This window comes from Falco cherrug, chromosome 2, assembly GCF_023634085.1.
Source record: "Falco cherrug isolate bFalChe1 chromosome 2, bFalChe1.pri, whole genome shotgun sequence".
In the NCBI taxonomy this organism is placed as follows: domain Eukaryota; kingdom Metazoa; phylum Chordata; class Aves; order Falconiformes; family Falconidae; genus Falco; species Falco cherrug.
Window position 1 is genome coordinate 7,958,262 of NC_073698.1, and position 12,619 is coordinate 7,970,880.

General features: G+C 39.4%; 1 protein-coding gene across 14 annotated transcripts in view; it reads left to right on the plus strand.

Annotated features, from left to right (window-relative positions):
• Positions 1 to 12,619, plus strand: part of DLG2 (discs large MAGUK scaffold protein 2) — a 1,040,325-nt gene that overhangs the window by 501,109 nt on the left and 526,597 nt on the right. For 2 of the 14 annotated variants that reach the window (XM_027798938.2, XM_055702922.1), the window contains exon 1: positions 11,481 to 11,573. The exons of the other annotated variants lie outside the window; for them this stretch is intronic. In XM_027798938.2, the coding sequence (XP_027654739.1) occupies positions 11,496 to 11,573 (78 nt within the window). In that variant the 5' untranslated portion in view covers positions 11,481 to 11,495. Of the gene's footprint in view, positions 1 to 11,480; positions 11,574 to 12,619 lie in introns of those variants that run through there. 14 annotated transcript variants of the gene reach the window in all.

A 12,619-nucleotide genomic window follows, 5' to 3' on the forward strand; every position in this document is an offset into this window, starting at 1 on the left:
TTTTTATCTGAATTCATTTGGAATTACATTGAATTCAATACTGTCTGGAACATGGAAACAGTCAGGCTCCCTGTTCCAAGTGAATATGCAATCTTTTATAAATTCCTGTATGGTGCCTAAAAAACTGAAATACACTTAAGCAGAAGAACAGAGGCTCTGCCAGAGTAAAAGAGAGAGAAACATGTTGTTCTTTAGGCAAAACTCCCATTTAAATCAGCAGAAGAGAATTAAACTCTTAAGAATTATAAAGGGGTTGGTTTGTTTGTTTGAAGTCAAACATCCTACAGACCATCCTAGGTATAACTGTATCCCTTCTACGTATAACTGTCTATTTATTGAAAATATTACTGGGAAAATTGTAGTGCATAATATCACCTACAACTTTTGCAGTAGCAAAAGCCACATTAGGAACATAATGAATTTAAAACAATGTTATATATTATGATTGTGTTTTAGAGTCATATTTTACTTAGAATCCTGATTTCAAAACTTGTCCAAGGAGGACACATAAGTAAAACAGTTCTTAAAAATTATGTTCAGTAACATTTTAAGACTCTGACTAGAGCATATCAATGCAGATAAAGCAAATGGACCAGATATTTAAATGTAATCCATATTACGTTATATCATTTTTAACAGCCTTCCTCACACTATGCATTGAGAAGCATTGTGGGAAATTACCTCACTTTCTGAAGGCCAGAATTTTGCCAGTAGTTTGTACCTCATTTTGTTGTCTTCTGTTTTCAAAGGGTGTATGCCTTCTTGTACTTTTGGAGCAGTTTCAACTAAAGTGACATTGTTTACATATATTTTAAGCATTGCTTGAAATTGCTTTTTTCTCCCCACCACCTCCCCCCCCCAGTCTCTTGAATTTGCATTTTTAATGTGAATTTGCATTTTTCATGTAGTTTTCCTGGCCATGATGCCATGCTCAGTGCTTGTGTAACTAAAAATGCAGGTCTTTCTCAACAAGGCACCTTGCACATTCCTAAAGGTACATCCATGGAGGCTGAAACCTCCTAGGCTGTGTGCCCTGTCCTAGAAACAGCTGAAAGCATGACTCTGGTATTCTGTATCTTTTTGCATGGGCAAAGAAACACGTGATTTAACATGTAACATATATCCACGATGTATTCCTTGGGATGTGCATTGAGCATGCAATCAAAGCCAAAGGATTTGTAGGCTCTTTCATACACTTGTTCCAATGGAAAAACCATAGGTAGGAATGGACACGTTTTACTACTGAGTTGTTGCCTTGAAGTATACTGAGATGACATAATGTATTCATATAGCACTTCTGTGTTGTCATGTTATGTCCTGAGCTTTAGTGGTGATTTATTGTTCGCAATAGATGAGATAATCAAAAGGTATATCCCTTTAGTCCTCTTCAGACAAGAGACCATCTGAGGAATATGCTGCCTGCTTCCCTCATCTTTAAAACACAATAAATTACCAATACATTTGTGTAATGCATTTGCAATCTACCATCTTTTTTGTTGTCTTCCTACAGCGTTACTGTAAGTAGAGTATCTTCTCAGGCAAGTATTACTTAACCCGTTATTCGTAAGGAACTACAAAAGCATAGATGCCTGTTATGTACTTGAAAGGGAAGGCTTGAAAGCAAGAAATAGACATGCCAGAGGACATTTTAATGAAACAGTTTTGGCGTGGAGTATGCTTAACTGATTAAAATTATGACTGTGGGAGTGTTAGACAGGTTAGTATGAGGTATGCAGGCAACTGGAAGCAGTCCCCTTATTATATATTATATATATTATCCATTGCATGTGGGGCTTGCTATAAAAAGGATCCGATCTGGATCAGAGCTGGGGCTCACCATAACCTAGACCCACTGCTGTCATTAATTACAAGACTGGTAGGTTGTGACAACCAGCAGAATCTGGGAGCCTGAGCCTGCTAGGGTAAGGCACAACGAGGAATTCTGGGCCCTTTTATCACTTCTACTTTTCCTGAACCTTTCAAGACTTTGAATGGTGAAGAGGAGGAAAGTGGAGAGAACAGATTGTTTCTCTTAAGATCAGAGTTTTCTGGGACTGGGGTTTTGGCACATTGCTCATTATTTAATTCTCTTGGCTGGAAGCAGGAAGGATTTTAGAGCTTTTGGTTCAGCTTGCTATCTAGCTGGCTCCCCTAGAGCCACGTAACAAATAACCAGGGTCCTTGGAGATGCTTGTTCTGGTGCATTACTATGTGGAGGGTGAAGATGAGTTATGAAAATCCGGGTATATTAAATCTTTTATGTGCTTAGATGCGGGGAATGGTAGAGAAACAGTCTTGTTCAACTAACTTTCTGCTTCTGGGAGGTCTAGGCATGACATATGGTGCTTACTAGTATACATGAAATTAAGCAGCAACTAATTGCTTGCTTTTGTGGTACTTTCTCTCCTTATGATGCTTTTTCTAAAAGTTCATACAAGTTCATTCTAGCATCTTCATGGCATCTGGGTGACATGCGAGAAGACGACCGATGTGCCTGGCTTGGCAAAAGTCAATTTGCAGAAAGGTGTGGGAGAATCTTTTAGGCTGTTAGAAGTATGAATCAAAAGAAAATATTTCCAGTGAGATGTGCAGAACAGAAATATAAAAATATCTGTTGACTGGGATCCCAAGGGAATGTTAAATGTAAATGTAATTTAGACAGCAGTATTGACAGCCCTGGAGAAGGCTGAAATATTCTGATTTTTGATGAAGAAGAAAGATAAATATTTTGACAATTTCAAGGAACACTTTCTCAATTTTCTGCTGGTTGGAGAGCTCAAAAAGTTTCTGTTTTCTTGAAACACTCAGGTTAAATTTAAAAACATCAAAGTGTTTGAAAAGATGCTATTTTTTTTATTGTTGTCCTAAAAAGCTATAACAAATTTACTGGACTTTTTTGATCAGCTCTACTCTGTCTGTTATCAAAGTATATCCCACTGGCCATATGCTGCCTCAATTCTTCCTCTGGTTTTCAAAGTGCCAGAGTCTTCTGCAACAAGAAATTTCCCGTCATAACTGTCCTAAGGAATGATAATATAATGGACTGGGAAGGTGTGACAAATCTTCTGTTATCCTCTGTTAGCAAATAATTGACTGAAATACATTTTAGATAGGTAAATCTACATTTTATGTTTTCACATACAATATATATTTTCCTACCTCTGAAGATCTTCTCATAGGTGTTAGAAGAATAACTTCTTGTCCTTGACCTCATATTCCTTTACAGTTCTTTTCTTTTTCTAGTCAAAATGGGTATAACATCACCCTTTATTACTGTAATTGCTAAAATGGACCTTTTCGTGTGTCACATTACAATGAAGCATTCATGTAATCAGTTTTGTTATGGACTTGCACAGACCTTTCAGCAGAATTCTGTAAAGTTCTGTAGCAACCGGCGTGGGGGTAGATGCTCTTTTCTTCTGTAATGCTTTCTATCACATTACTTCACATTTGCTAATACTTTTATCTTTAGCCTGTCCCAGTGCGGTGGAGCATTATTCTTTTCATTTTAAGAATGAGCAGCTGGCTTGCAGAGAATAATTAAGTTCATGCAGAAGAACTGTAGCAGAATTAAGGGAGAAAAGCCAGTGCCTGCTCTGATGGGGTTTGGGCTGTCCTCTCTCTGTTTTGCTTTAGCAACAGAAATGTGATGAGTCAGTTCCAGAAGCATGGAGACCTGTTCCTTGGCTCTGCCCATAGGAGGGAAGAGTTGCAGCCAGTCCTGGGTAAAGACTTGTTGTTTACCCATCATACTTAATAGTAGATTGTCTTATATTTGGAGGGAATAAGTAGAACTCTTTCCTCCTTATTGCTTCTCTTTTGCATTTTAGCAGGGATACATTGCTTTTTAAAACCTGTGTTCACCACCTGAATGATTAGAAATGTTGTTCTTGATGATTTGCATCTGAAATGACTTTAACTCCCCAAGTGATGCTGAACTGTAGGTACTCTTCCCATGAGCTGTGAGGATCACAGCCTAGGAAAGCTGAGGATGAAGGTAAAGAGCAAGAACCAAAATGAAAAGTGGCAGAAGTCATTATCCATTTTATTATTTTTTGTTCTCCACATGTGAGTTGTATTCTCTAACAAGCATTAAAAAGCCAGGTAGGAGCTGCTGGAGGGGGGGAGAGGGTGGCAGGGGGGCTGTTCAGGTGGGTATGGCCCAGCCAATGGCAGGAGATGGCTGGAGAGTCCCAGCTGGGAGCGGGGAGCTGCTGCTTTGGCGGAGGTTTGGCAGAGTGACCAAAGGCAGCCCCAGCCCCTGAGATGACGAGTGGTGTCCATGGGCTGCACGGACTCTGCTGCTGCCCAGAAATGTGCTGAGTGGGCTCAGTCCGTACACCTGTACATGTGTCTGCCTGCAAGGAGGTGGTGGCATGAGATTAGTTTGTGGCTATCCTCATTGATGTCATCACTTGTAATTCTTTGATGTTTCATAGTTCAATGAAACTTGGTTTCTTGTGCATGAGGGTTTTTGGAGGAGCTTGGATAAGGAAGGGCTAAGCACATTCACCTTGAACCAAAAATGATGCTCAAAGAAGTCTATGTGTTTCACAAATACAGTGTCTATAACTTGTGGTGAGGCTGCTTAAGCTGATTTTTAAATTTTGCTCTTAGGGCTAATTAAAAAAAAAAAAGTGAGATTTAAGGAGGTCTTTGAAAGAAAAGGCAACATGTAATCAACCAGGAATAGAATAATGTTTATGATAGGATGACATATATTCCTGTGCTCATGCCTGCAACTGTGTTTTGGGCTTCTTCTGTGATTAGCAGGGAGATGAACAGCTCATTAAGGGTTCCCTCGCTTGCTGTTGCAAAAAACCCAGAACATATCGAAAAGATATATCTCCACAGTCTTTGTGGGTAGGTAAATGGATGTTATCAGCATTCTTGCTCCTCACCTGCTCTGGACAGGCAGAAAGCTGTGACTGGCACAGGACTGTGTTACACAGAGTACGTGCCACTGCTCCTTGCTTTGGCCATGGCAAACCCTGTAGCCATACTCTGGGAGAGAGGAGATTCTGGGCTTCCAGGCAGTGGGCAGATTCTCTGATTTCCCATACGTCTGTTACCAAGTTATATTGTGCCTTACTTCATCCCTTTTGAAATAGGGCTAATATTCCACCATCACATAGAGCTATTCATAAGTACAAAGAAAATAAAGGTGTTCAAGTGCCACAGGATGGGAGGCACACACACGGTGCTGTCATAGAAGTGTTTCCACACTGGATTCAGTTTTGTTCAGCATTATTATTTGGCAAGACCCTTGCAAAATGCACGGGTGACACATATAAGCACTGCTTGCAATGTGTTGTTCCTTCTTTCTTTTTCCCTTGCCAAGGATAAAATTTGTAGTTTATATTATTTCCTGTGGGAGTACTTGCCATGCAAATATGTAACTGTACTACATAACGCTGTGCTTTGATTTGATACAAGAATCTGAGCAGCATAACGGCACATCTGCGGACTTTATACAGAATTTTGGTTGTGATTTCTTGATATAGCAAGAAGAAACTTAAAAATTTATATCAGAAAGGTGAAGCAGGAAGCAGTTTGTCCTGATCTAGGGGCAACCACAAGAACAAAGCAGCATTTTTCAAGTTTTTATTTATTTTTAAGGCTGCTAATGACTGTTATATTACTTGTGTGACTCACTGGAGTTTCCTATGCACCAGCAGAAACTAGAGTGGAAAATCAATTTCTAAAATCAAAATTAAGTACCATAATTAGGTTTGTCTCTATTCCAAGGCTTAACAAATAAAAGAGGAAAAAGAACTGCCTAAATTTAAAACATTGCCTCATGCCATTGTATTGTAAATTGCTAGAATACATCCCTGAGTGCAAGGATGTACTGAGTCTCATTGTTTAACATAGAGCTTATTTAATTTCCATTTCTTGTGCTTCCACAGTTAAAGCTCTATTTCATGCAGTTATGTAGCACAACACCTCATCCTCTCTTCTCTTGACCTGTTGCACCACACGTAGCAGTCTGAGTGCCATCTACCACATCAAATAATAAGAGTCAAAAAAAAGAAGTGATAATTGCATGGTAGAGGGCAGGTACGCAGTTTTTGGGGTCTCACACTCAAAGGAGAGCCACAGAAGGAAATGCTTGCATTTTATTTCTTTACTGCTTTGAAGTCCTGTGACATTGCATATGAAATTCTTCATGCCCTCTGCTAGACGACAGTTCTGCCATGTATCAGAAAAGGTGACAAAGGAGATGTCTGCATGCACTGTCTTCTGTTTTAAAGGAGATGTCTGCATGCACTGTCTTCTGTTTTAAAGGGGAAATTAGATTTGGGGTAAACTTGTAATGCACAGCTGGGTTTCTGAAAGCATAATTTCTAAAGAGAAAATATTTGGCACAAGAAATATTAAGGGAGTAGAAAAAAATAAATTAGAAGAGAAAAGCAAGAACCTCTGCCATCCTTAATATACAGCATTTTGTTTTCACTACTTTTTCATTTTTTTTACCCCCTTCCCTTCTCTGCAACTTTTCTTTGTCGGGATATGGGACTGTTCTCAGAATCACTAGGTTCTATTCCAGCCATTAACTTTGATGCTCCAAGGAAACATTGATCTTTTAAGCAACCAGGTTTCCTCATCTTTAAAATTCAAGCCTAAGTGATAGATTATATTTTTTCATAATAATTTTTAAATTCTATTACAAAACATCATAACTGGTAGAAAATGTCATAGGTAGAAACTTACATACTTGGCACTGGTGAGGCTGTACCTTGACTCCTGGGTTCAGTTTTGGGCCCCTCACTGCGAGACAGACACTGAGGGGTTGGAGCGTGTCCAGAGATGGGCAACGGAGCTGGGAAAGGGTCTGGAACACAAGTCTGATGGGGAGCAGCTGAGGGAACTGGGGGTCTTTATCCTGGAGAGGAGGAGGTGGGAGGGGGGGGACCTTATTGCACCATACAGCTGCCTGACAGGCGGTTGTAGGCAGGTGGGGGTTGGTCTCTCCTTCAAGTGATAGGAAAAGATGAAATGGCCTCAGTTTGTGCTGGGTGAGGTTTAGATTGGATATTAGGAAAAAATAATTTACTGAAAGGGTGGTCAAGCATTGGAACAGGCTGCCCAGGGAAGTGGTTGAGTCCCAATCCCTGGAGGTATTTAAAAGCTGTGTAGATGTGGTGCTTAGGGATGTGGTTTAGTGGTGGACTTGGAAGCGCTGCGTTAATGGTTGGACTCAGTCTTAAAGATCCTTTCCGACCGAAATGATTCTATGATTCTAATCTGATAATCTTTCATCTCTATTGTAGCTGCAACAAAGTAGGTTCTGCCCTGGCCAAAATAGAAGTCAGAATGGGTTATGCTGGTGCCAACTGGGATGACCATCTGTTTTATAAGAGTGACTGTGGGTTTCCTATAAGAATACTGCCTGTTGCAATAGGAGAAGGAATATTTTTCCATTTACCTCTGTTTATAGCACAGAATGAAAAATCAGGTCCTTACAAAACCTTGGTACTTCCATCTACTTTAACTACTGTAAAGTTCAAATGCCTGAAATTTAAATCTTCTGGTTAGAATAGCAGACATTAACATCCCTGCCTTTCCTAGTATTCTGGTCATTAAATAATATGTCTTGGCATCATGTAACTGTAAGGCAATTAGTTGTGTTAGGGATGGGAAATGATTGCTTGTACAGTCAGCCAAATCAATACCTGTTGTTGCTTAGTACTAAAAAATAATGAAAAAGCTAGCTACCTTGCCTTCACGTCATCAGCTCTGTTCCTGTAGCCACAGCTGTGAAGTGATTGTTTTAAGTCTTTGGTATTTCATTTTGAACCTGTTCCAGCTTCTGTCCATTTTACTTGAGAGAGTTCTGCAAACCCTGAATGACTGATCTTTTCACCGGTCTTCCTATTCTTACAAGAAAGGCAATATTTATGGCTGAACAGTATTTGTATTTTAAATGGCCCTGTCATCACATTTTACAACTACTGTGTGTATATATTCAGATAGAGGTAGGAGAGAAACAGAATCTACAGCGAACATCTATCTTCACCACAGGTGTGTGAGGGGGAGGTTGACACCCCACGTGTGCGCTGTGAGGAGTTATCCCTTAACAAGAGAAGATTAATGCCCTGTCTAAAGCTAAGCTGCACTTCTTTCCATGCGCTGCCTAAGTAAAACAGCGATGTAAAAGTGAGAAAGGAGGCTAACTGTCAGAAATACTAGTGATAGTGCATACAGACTGTTGGCAAGGTGTTTGAAATGACCATCTGTTTTGGTACTGAGCATCAATTGCCGTTGCTTGCAACGTTGGGGAGGCATGTCATAAAAATAATAGAATTCAACACTTTAACTGCTTTATGCCTATACCTGTGTGTCCACTTGTGGTAAGACCAATTCTTCTCATAGAGGCACAAGAATGCAATTTAATGTATAGTATCGATGTGGCTTGGTTTACTGAAAACCACCCACTCATTCGCAGCAAGAAGCCCGTTGTAAAATTTGCTCTTAACTGATTATCTCCTGTCTGCGATAATATTGCTGCTCAATTGCATGCATCTCTCTGCCCTTGTAATGTAGCACTTCAGTGAGCAAGCTAAAGTACATATTACTCCTGTGAACAGACAGCAGCTGGGAGCTCCAATTCTTCTTCTAAAGCAGCTTGGCTTGTAGCACTTCTGTAAAATGCAGGCTTCGTTATGGTTACAGTAAAATATTAATAATCATAAAATCCCTGGGTACCGGTACAGACCTAATAAACCTGCTATCGACAATCTATGGCAGACTGCTGCATGATGGAGCTGTAAGAAAATGGCTTGTAATCTGGTCATTGCTATACTGTGGGGTTTGAACAGATCTGCAGATGCATGCAAATAGTTAAAATGCATTTCTGATTAGAATCAGAATTAGGTATTTGGCAAGATTTATTCCTCTTGATCTAACATTTTCAGTGGGTGGAGAAAATTACCTCCCTATTGCTTTGTCATTATTCCTTAAATGAACAATGTATTTTTTTTTTCCCTTTAAGTGGGATGAATTGTGGCTTTTTATTGCTCCCTATTTTTCCTGAATAAATAGTTCACTAAAGCTGCTAATGTTGATGATAGAAGTCATAAAAAAGGAGGGTTTATTGTTTAATGACTGTTTCCTTTGATTTTTCTCAGCAGCTGAATATACATAAGACTATATAAATAGTTGTTTGAGAGAATGTACCCCTTTTTGGTTCTAGTGCAATGATTTCAAATTATACTTATACTCTTCACAAAACCATGGTAGTAGTATGGGAAGGGTGTTCCACAGTTTAGTTATATAATACAGAAGATATATTTTTTCCTGTTCTCTTTTACTTTAACATTTATAGTGTTAAGCTTTCCAATGATGCTGCTTCTCCTTTTCTGCACTTTTTTTTTTCCCCAATCCATGTTTCCTTTTAGTGATATCCCAGCTAGAAACAAGATCTCTGATTTCTTCCTATATTTTTCTGGCCACCTTTCCTCCTCCTCTTCCCTTTCCTCCATTATAGGGCACTCTGTCATGCCACAAATGTGGAGAGTGGTGTGAGTCTGCTGCGTGGCATAATAAAGCTTTTTTCACCTTGGAGAATCCATCTTACTATCAGCCAAGAGTTCAGAGAGCTGGAGTGGTGTTATGGACAGATAGCTCTTCTATATCAATCGTACTCCAGATGAAACATGATTTTACTCTGTCTTGTGGTTTTACAACTTTCTGACTGCCAGGATTAACTAAATGTTTGAATTGGAAGTAATTAGGAACTATTCTCTTCACAGAAATATTACCGGCTAGCAAATATTTTGTCAGAAGGTTTTAGATGTCAAGCAAAACTCAAACATATACCTTGGTGTATCCTTGACAAAAAAATCACCATCTAAGAATTTCAATTTAGTTATCTAGCTTAAGATTTTAGAATGTGTTAAAGGAGTTCTTTGAACTCTATAACCTTAACGGAATGGAGGAATATATGCCTTCAGGCTCAAAGCTTGGGCAATGCCATCCAGCTCCAGTAACTCAGATGTTCTGTGTAAGTTTTAAGTGGGAGTGGATTATTTTCCCTTTCAAATTCATGCACCCTGGAGAAAACAGTTTCAGCTAGTCTCTGAAAATCCTGGGGCAGAAAAAAGTGTTTCCTTAGCCCCAAGAGCCCTATACTACATTGCTGTGACTGTATTTCCTTTGCCGTGCATCTATTAATTTTGGTTTGCTCTTTACCACAGAGTAGCAGAGCAGAAATTATTCTTGCAAGTGTGCATCCCAAAGGTGATCTTGCACGCAGGGCAGCAGTGGTTCTCCCACATGTTGGTACCTCCACAATCGCACGTGGGAGGGCAACGGGCAGGATTTATCCTATAATACAAAGTACTATCAAATACAATACACTGCTATAAAACCTGTAAGTTTACAGCTTTGATACTGCCTCTGGCTGGGAGGAACATCTGGTTAGTCATATGTCTGGAGCCAAAAGGATATGTTTCTGCTTATTGTTTAGAGATTATTACTGAGGAGAGGTGCGGGGGTTAAAGCTGAAGTATGTGACAAAAGGAGAATAATACATTGCTGTTTCGCTGCAAAAAAGAGGTGTTCATAAGCACTTCTCAACTCCTAATGTAAAATAACTTGCAATTAAAGGAAGAGGAAAAAGCAAGCTTAGGTAGGGCAGAAGTTAAAGATTAATTTGGGGGGGGGAGGGGGGAGAAGGTCAGTTTTCTATTTCAGGGAGGCCATTATCAAAGAAAAATAGTAGTCCTTGAGTGAATCTTAAATCCTTCAGCAAAGCATGTATGACATCAGCAAGTGAACTGAACAGCTATGATGTCTGTCGTGAACTGAAACTAGGTAACAAAAATCTCTGTGCACAGATCCCAAACCACTAGGACAAAGTAAAATCCATTTTCCTTCTGAATCTTAATTGCACTGAAACATGTGAAACACCTGTTCCTTCACCTTAACGGTTAATATGCCTTTCTATTTTTGGCACTTCTGTACCCCTTTCCTTTCCTGCAGTGCTGTGTATCTCATATTTGAACTGCTGCTGCTTCTGTTGCGTGCTGGCAAATCCAAGAGAAACAAGGAGTTAAATTTCAGCACAGGAGAAGAGGAGGTGAGCTGTCTGCTACAGTAGTTTACTGCAGCTTCCTTTCATACTGACACATATGTAGTTTGTGGTGACAGTGCTAAAGAACTGCAGACAGGCACTTAGCAGACTGGATGTGAGCTGGATGCAAAGATGCCTCACCCTGGACTTCCTGCTGGCAGTATGTAAATACACCTGCAGACTGGCCACACTGGGTGGTTGTTGGTTTTGGGTGTTTGTTTTGTTGTTTGGGTTTTTTTTTTTCCAGAAGGCAGCATGAGAAGACCTGACAAAGCTACTGCATAGTTGAGAGACCTTAACCAGCATTTTAGATTTGAATCTCGTTTGTGAGGGAAGTTTTTGGTTGGATTTTTCTTCTTTTTTTTTTTGTGTGTGTGTGTGCGTGCTGCATATTCAGACTGAAATCTTCATCCCTACAATGTTTGCCTCTATCTGGTATGCCAAGAAGCTGGGACGCAGGTTTGTGCATAACGCCAGGAAAGCAAAATCAGAGAAGGTATGTTCCTAGTGGGAATATAAAGCCTTATGTCTCATGCAAGCTGCCTGCTGGCATCCTGTTGTGTGTCTGGTTAGCTTTAATACCCTGAAAAACGACCTATTGCTATTCATGATTTCACACAAGAATCCTTGAATACTTTGCATATTATTAAATACCGGGGAGAAGATCCTTTCAAAAGTCTTTATGCTCTCTGTTGTTGTTGTTGTTGTTGTTTTTGTGAGGCAAACAGCTGTACATTTGGTATGTTGTGTGTTAAGGGAGCACTCCAGTGAACTTGTTGCTGTGCTGCATTATTTTTACTAGTACAATATTGGGCTCTTAAACAACCGTTGATTGTTTACTGCTTGTATATTTTTGCTAGCGTGGGACCAATGAGAATATAATAACATGCTAAGCATTATTAGTGTTTGGGAATTTTGTTTCATGATACTTGTTGAAACTGTGCTGCAGCATGGATATCTCATTTTAAAAGATATAGGTGTGTAAATATGGTCAGTACTATCTCCCAGTATTTTTCTTCTCAGAAAATTTAACTATGTTTAACCAGCTGTTTTCTGGAAGTCCTTGTAGGTAAGATTCTCCTGCCTTCTTTCTCCATGAGTAAAACTTACATTGGTGTAGAATTTGCAGTAATGATAATTGGGGGATATCACAGCAATTGCCATTTATTCTAAATATAGAAAGCATTAGGTAGCAGACCTGCATTCCGGTTTTGTCTGAATTAATATACAAACCATTTTCATAATGGGACTAATCCCTCTTTTATAAACACAGCATTAGATTGAGGGGAAAAAAACTTCAATGTAATGTTATAAAGTTACCTCATTAGTCTGGTAATGATGGCTTCCTCTATTCCTTGCTGTCTTTGATGTAGTCAAAGAATTTATAAATGGGTTGCTTTATTATTTCTTTGATATGTCTTATGCTATGTAATACAGCCACCAATCCACTAAGTAATTATCCATTGCCTGAATTCCTCTGTAACTAGAAATGCTCTTCATTTAGAGAAAATGATTAGGAGAAATACATTATATTTATGGTTG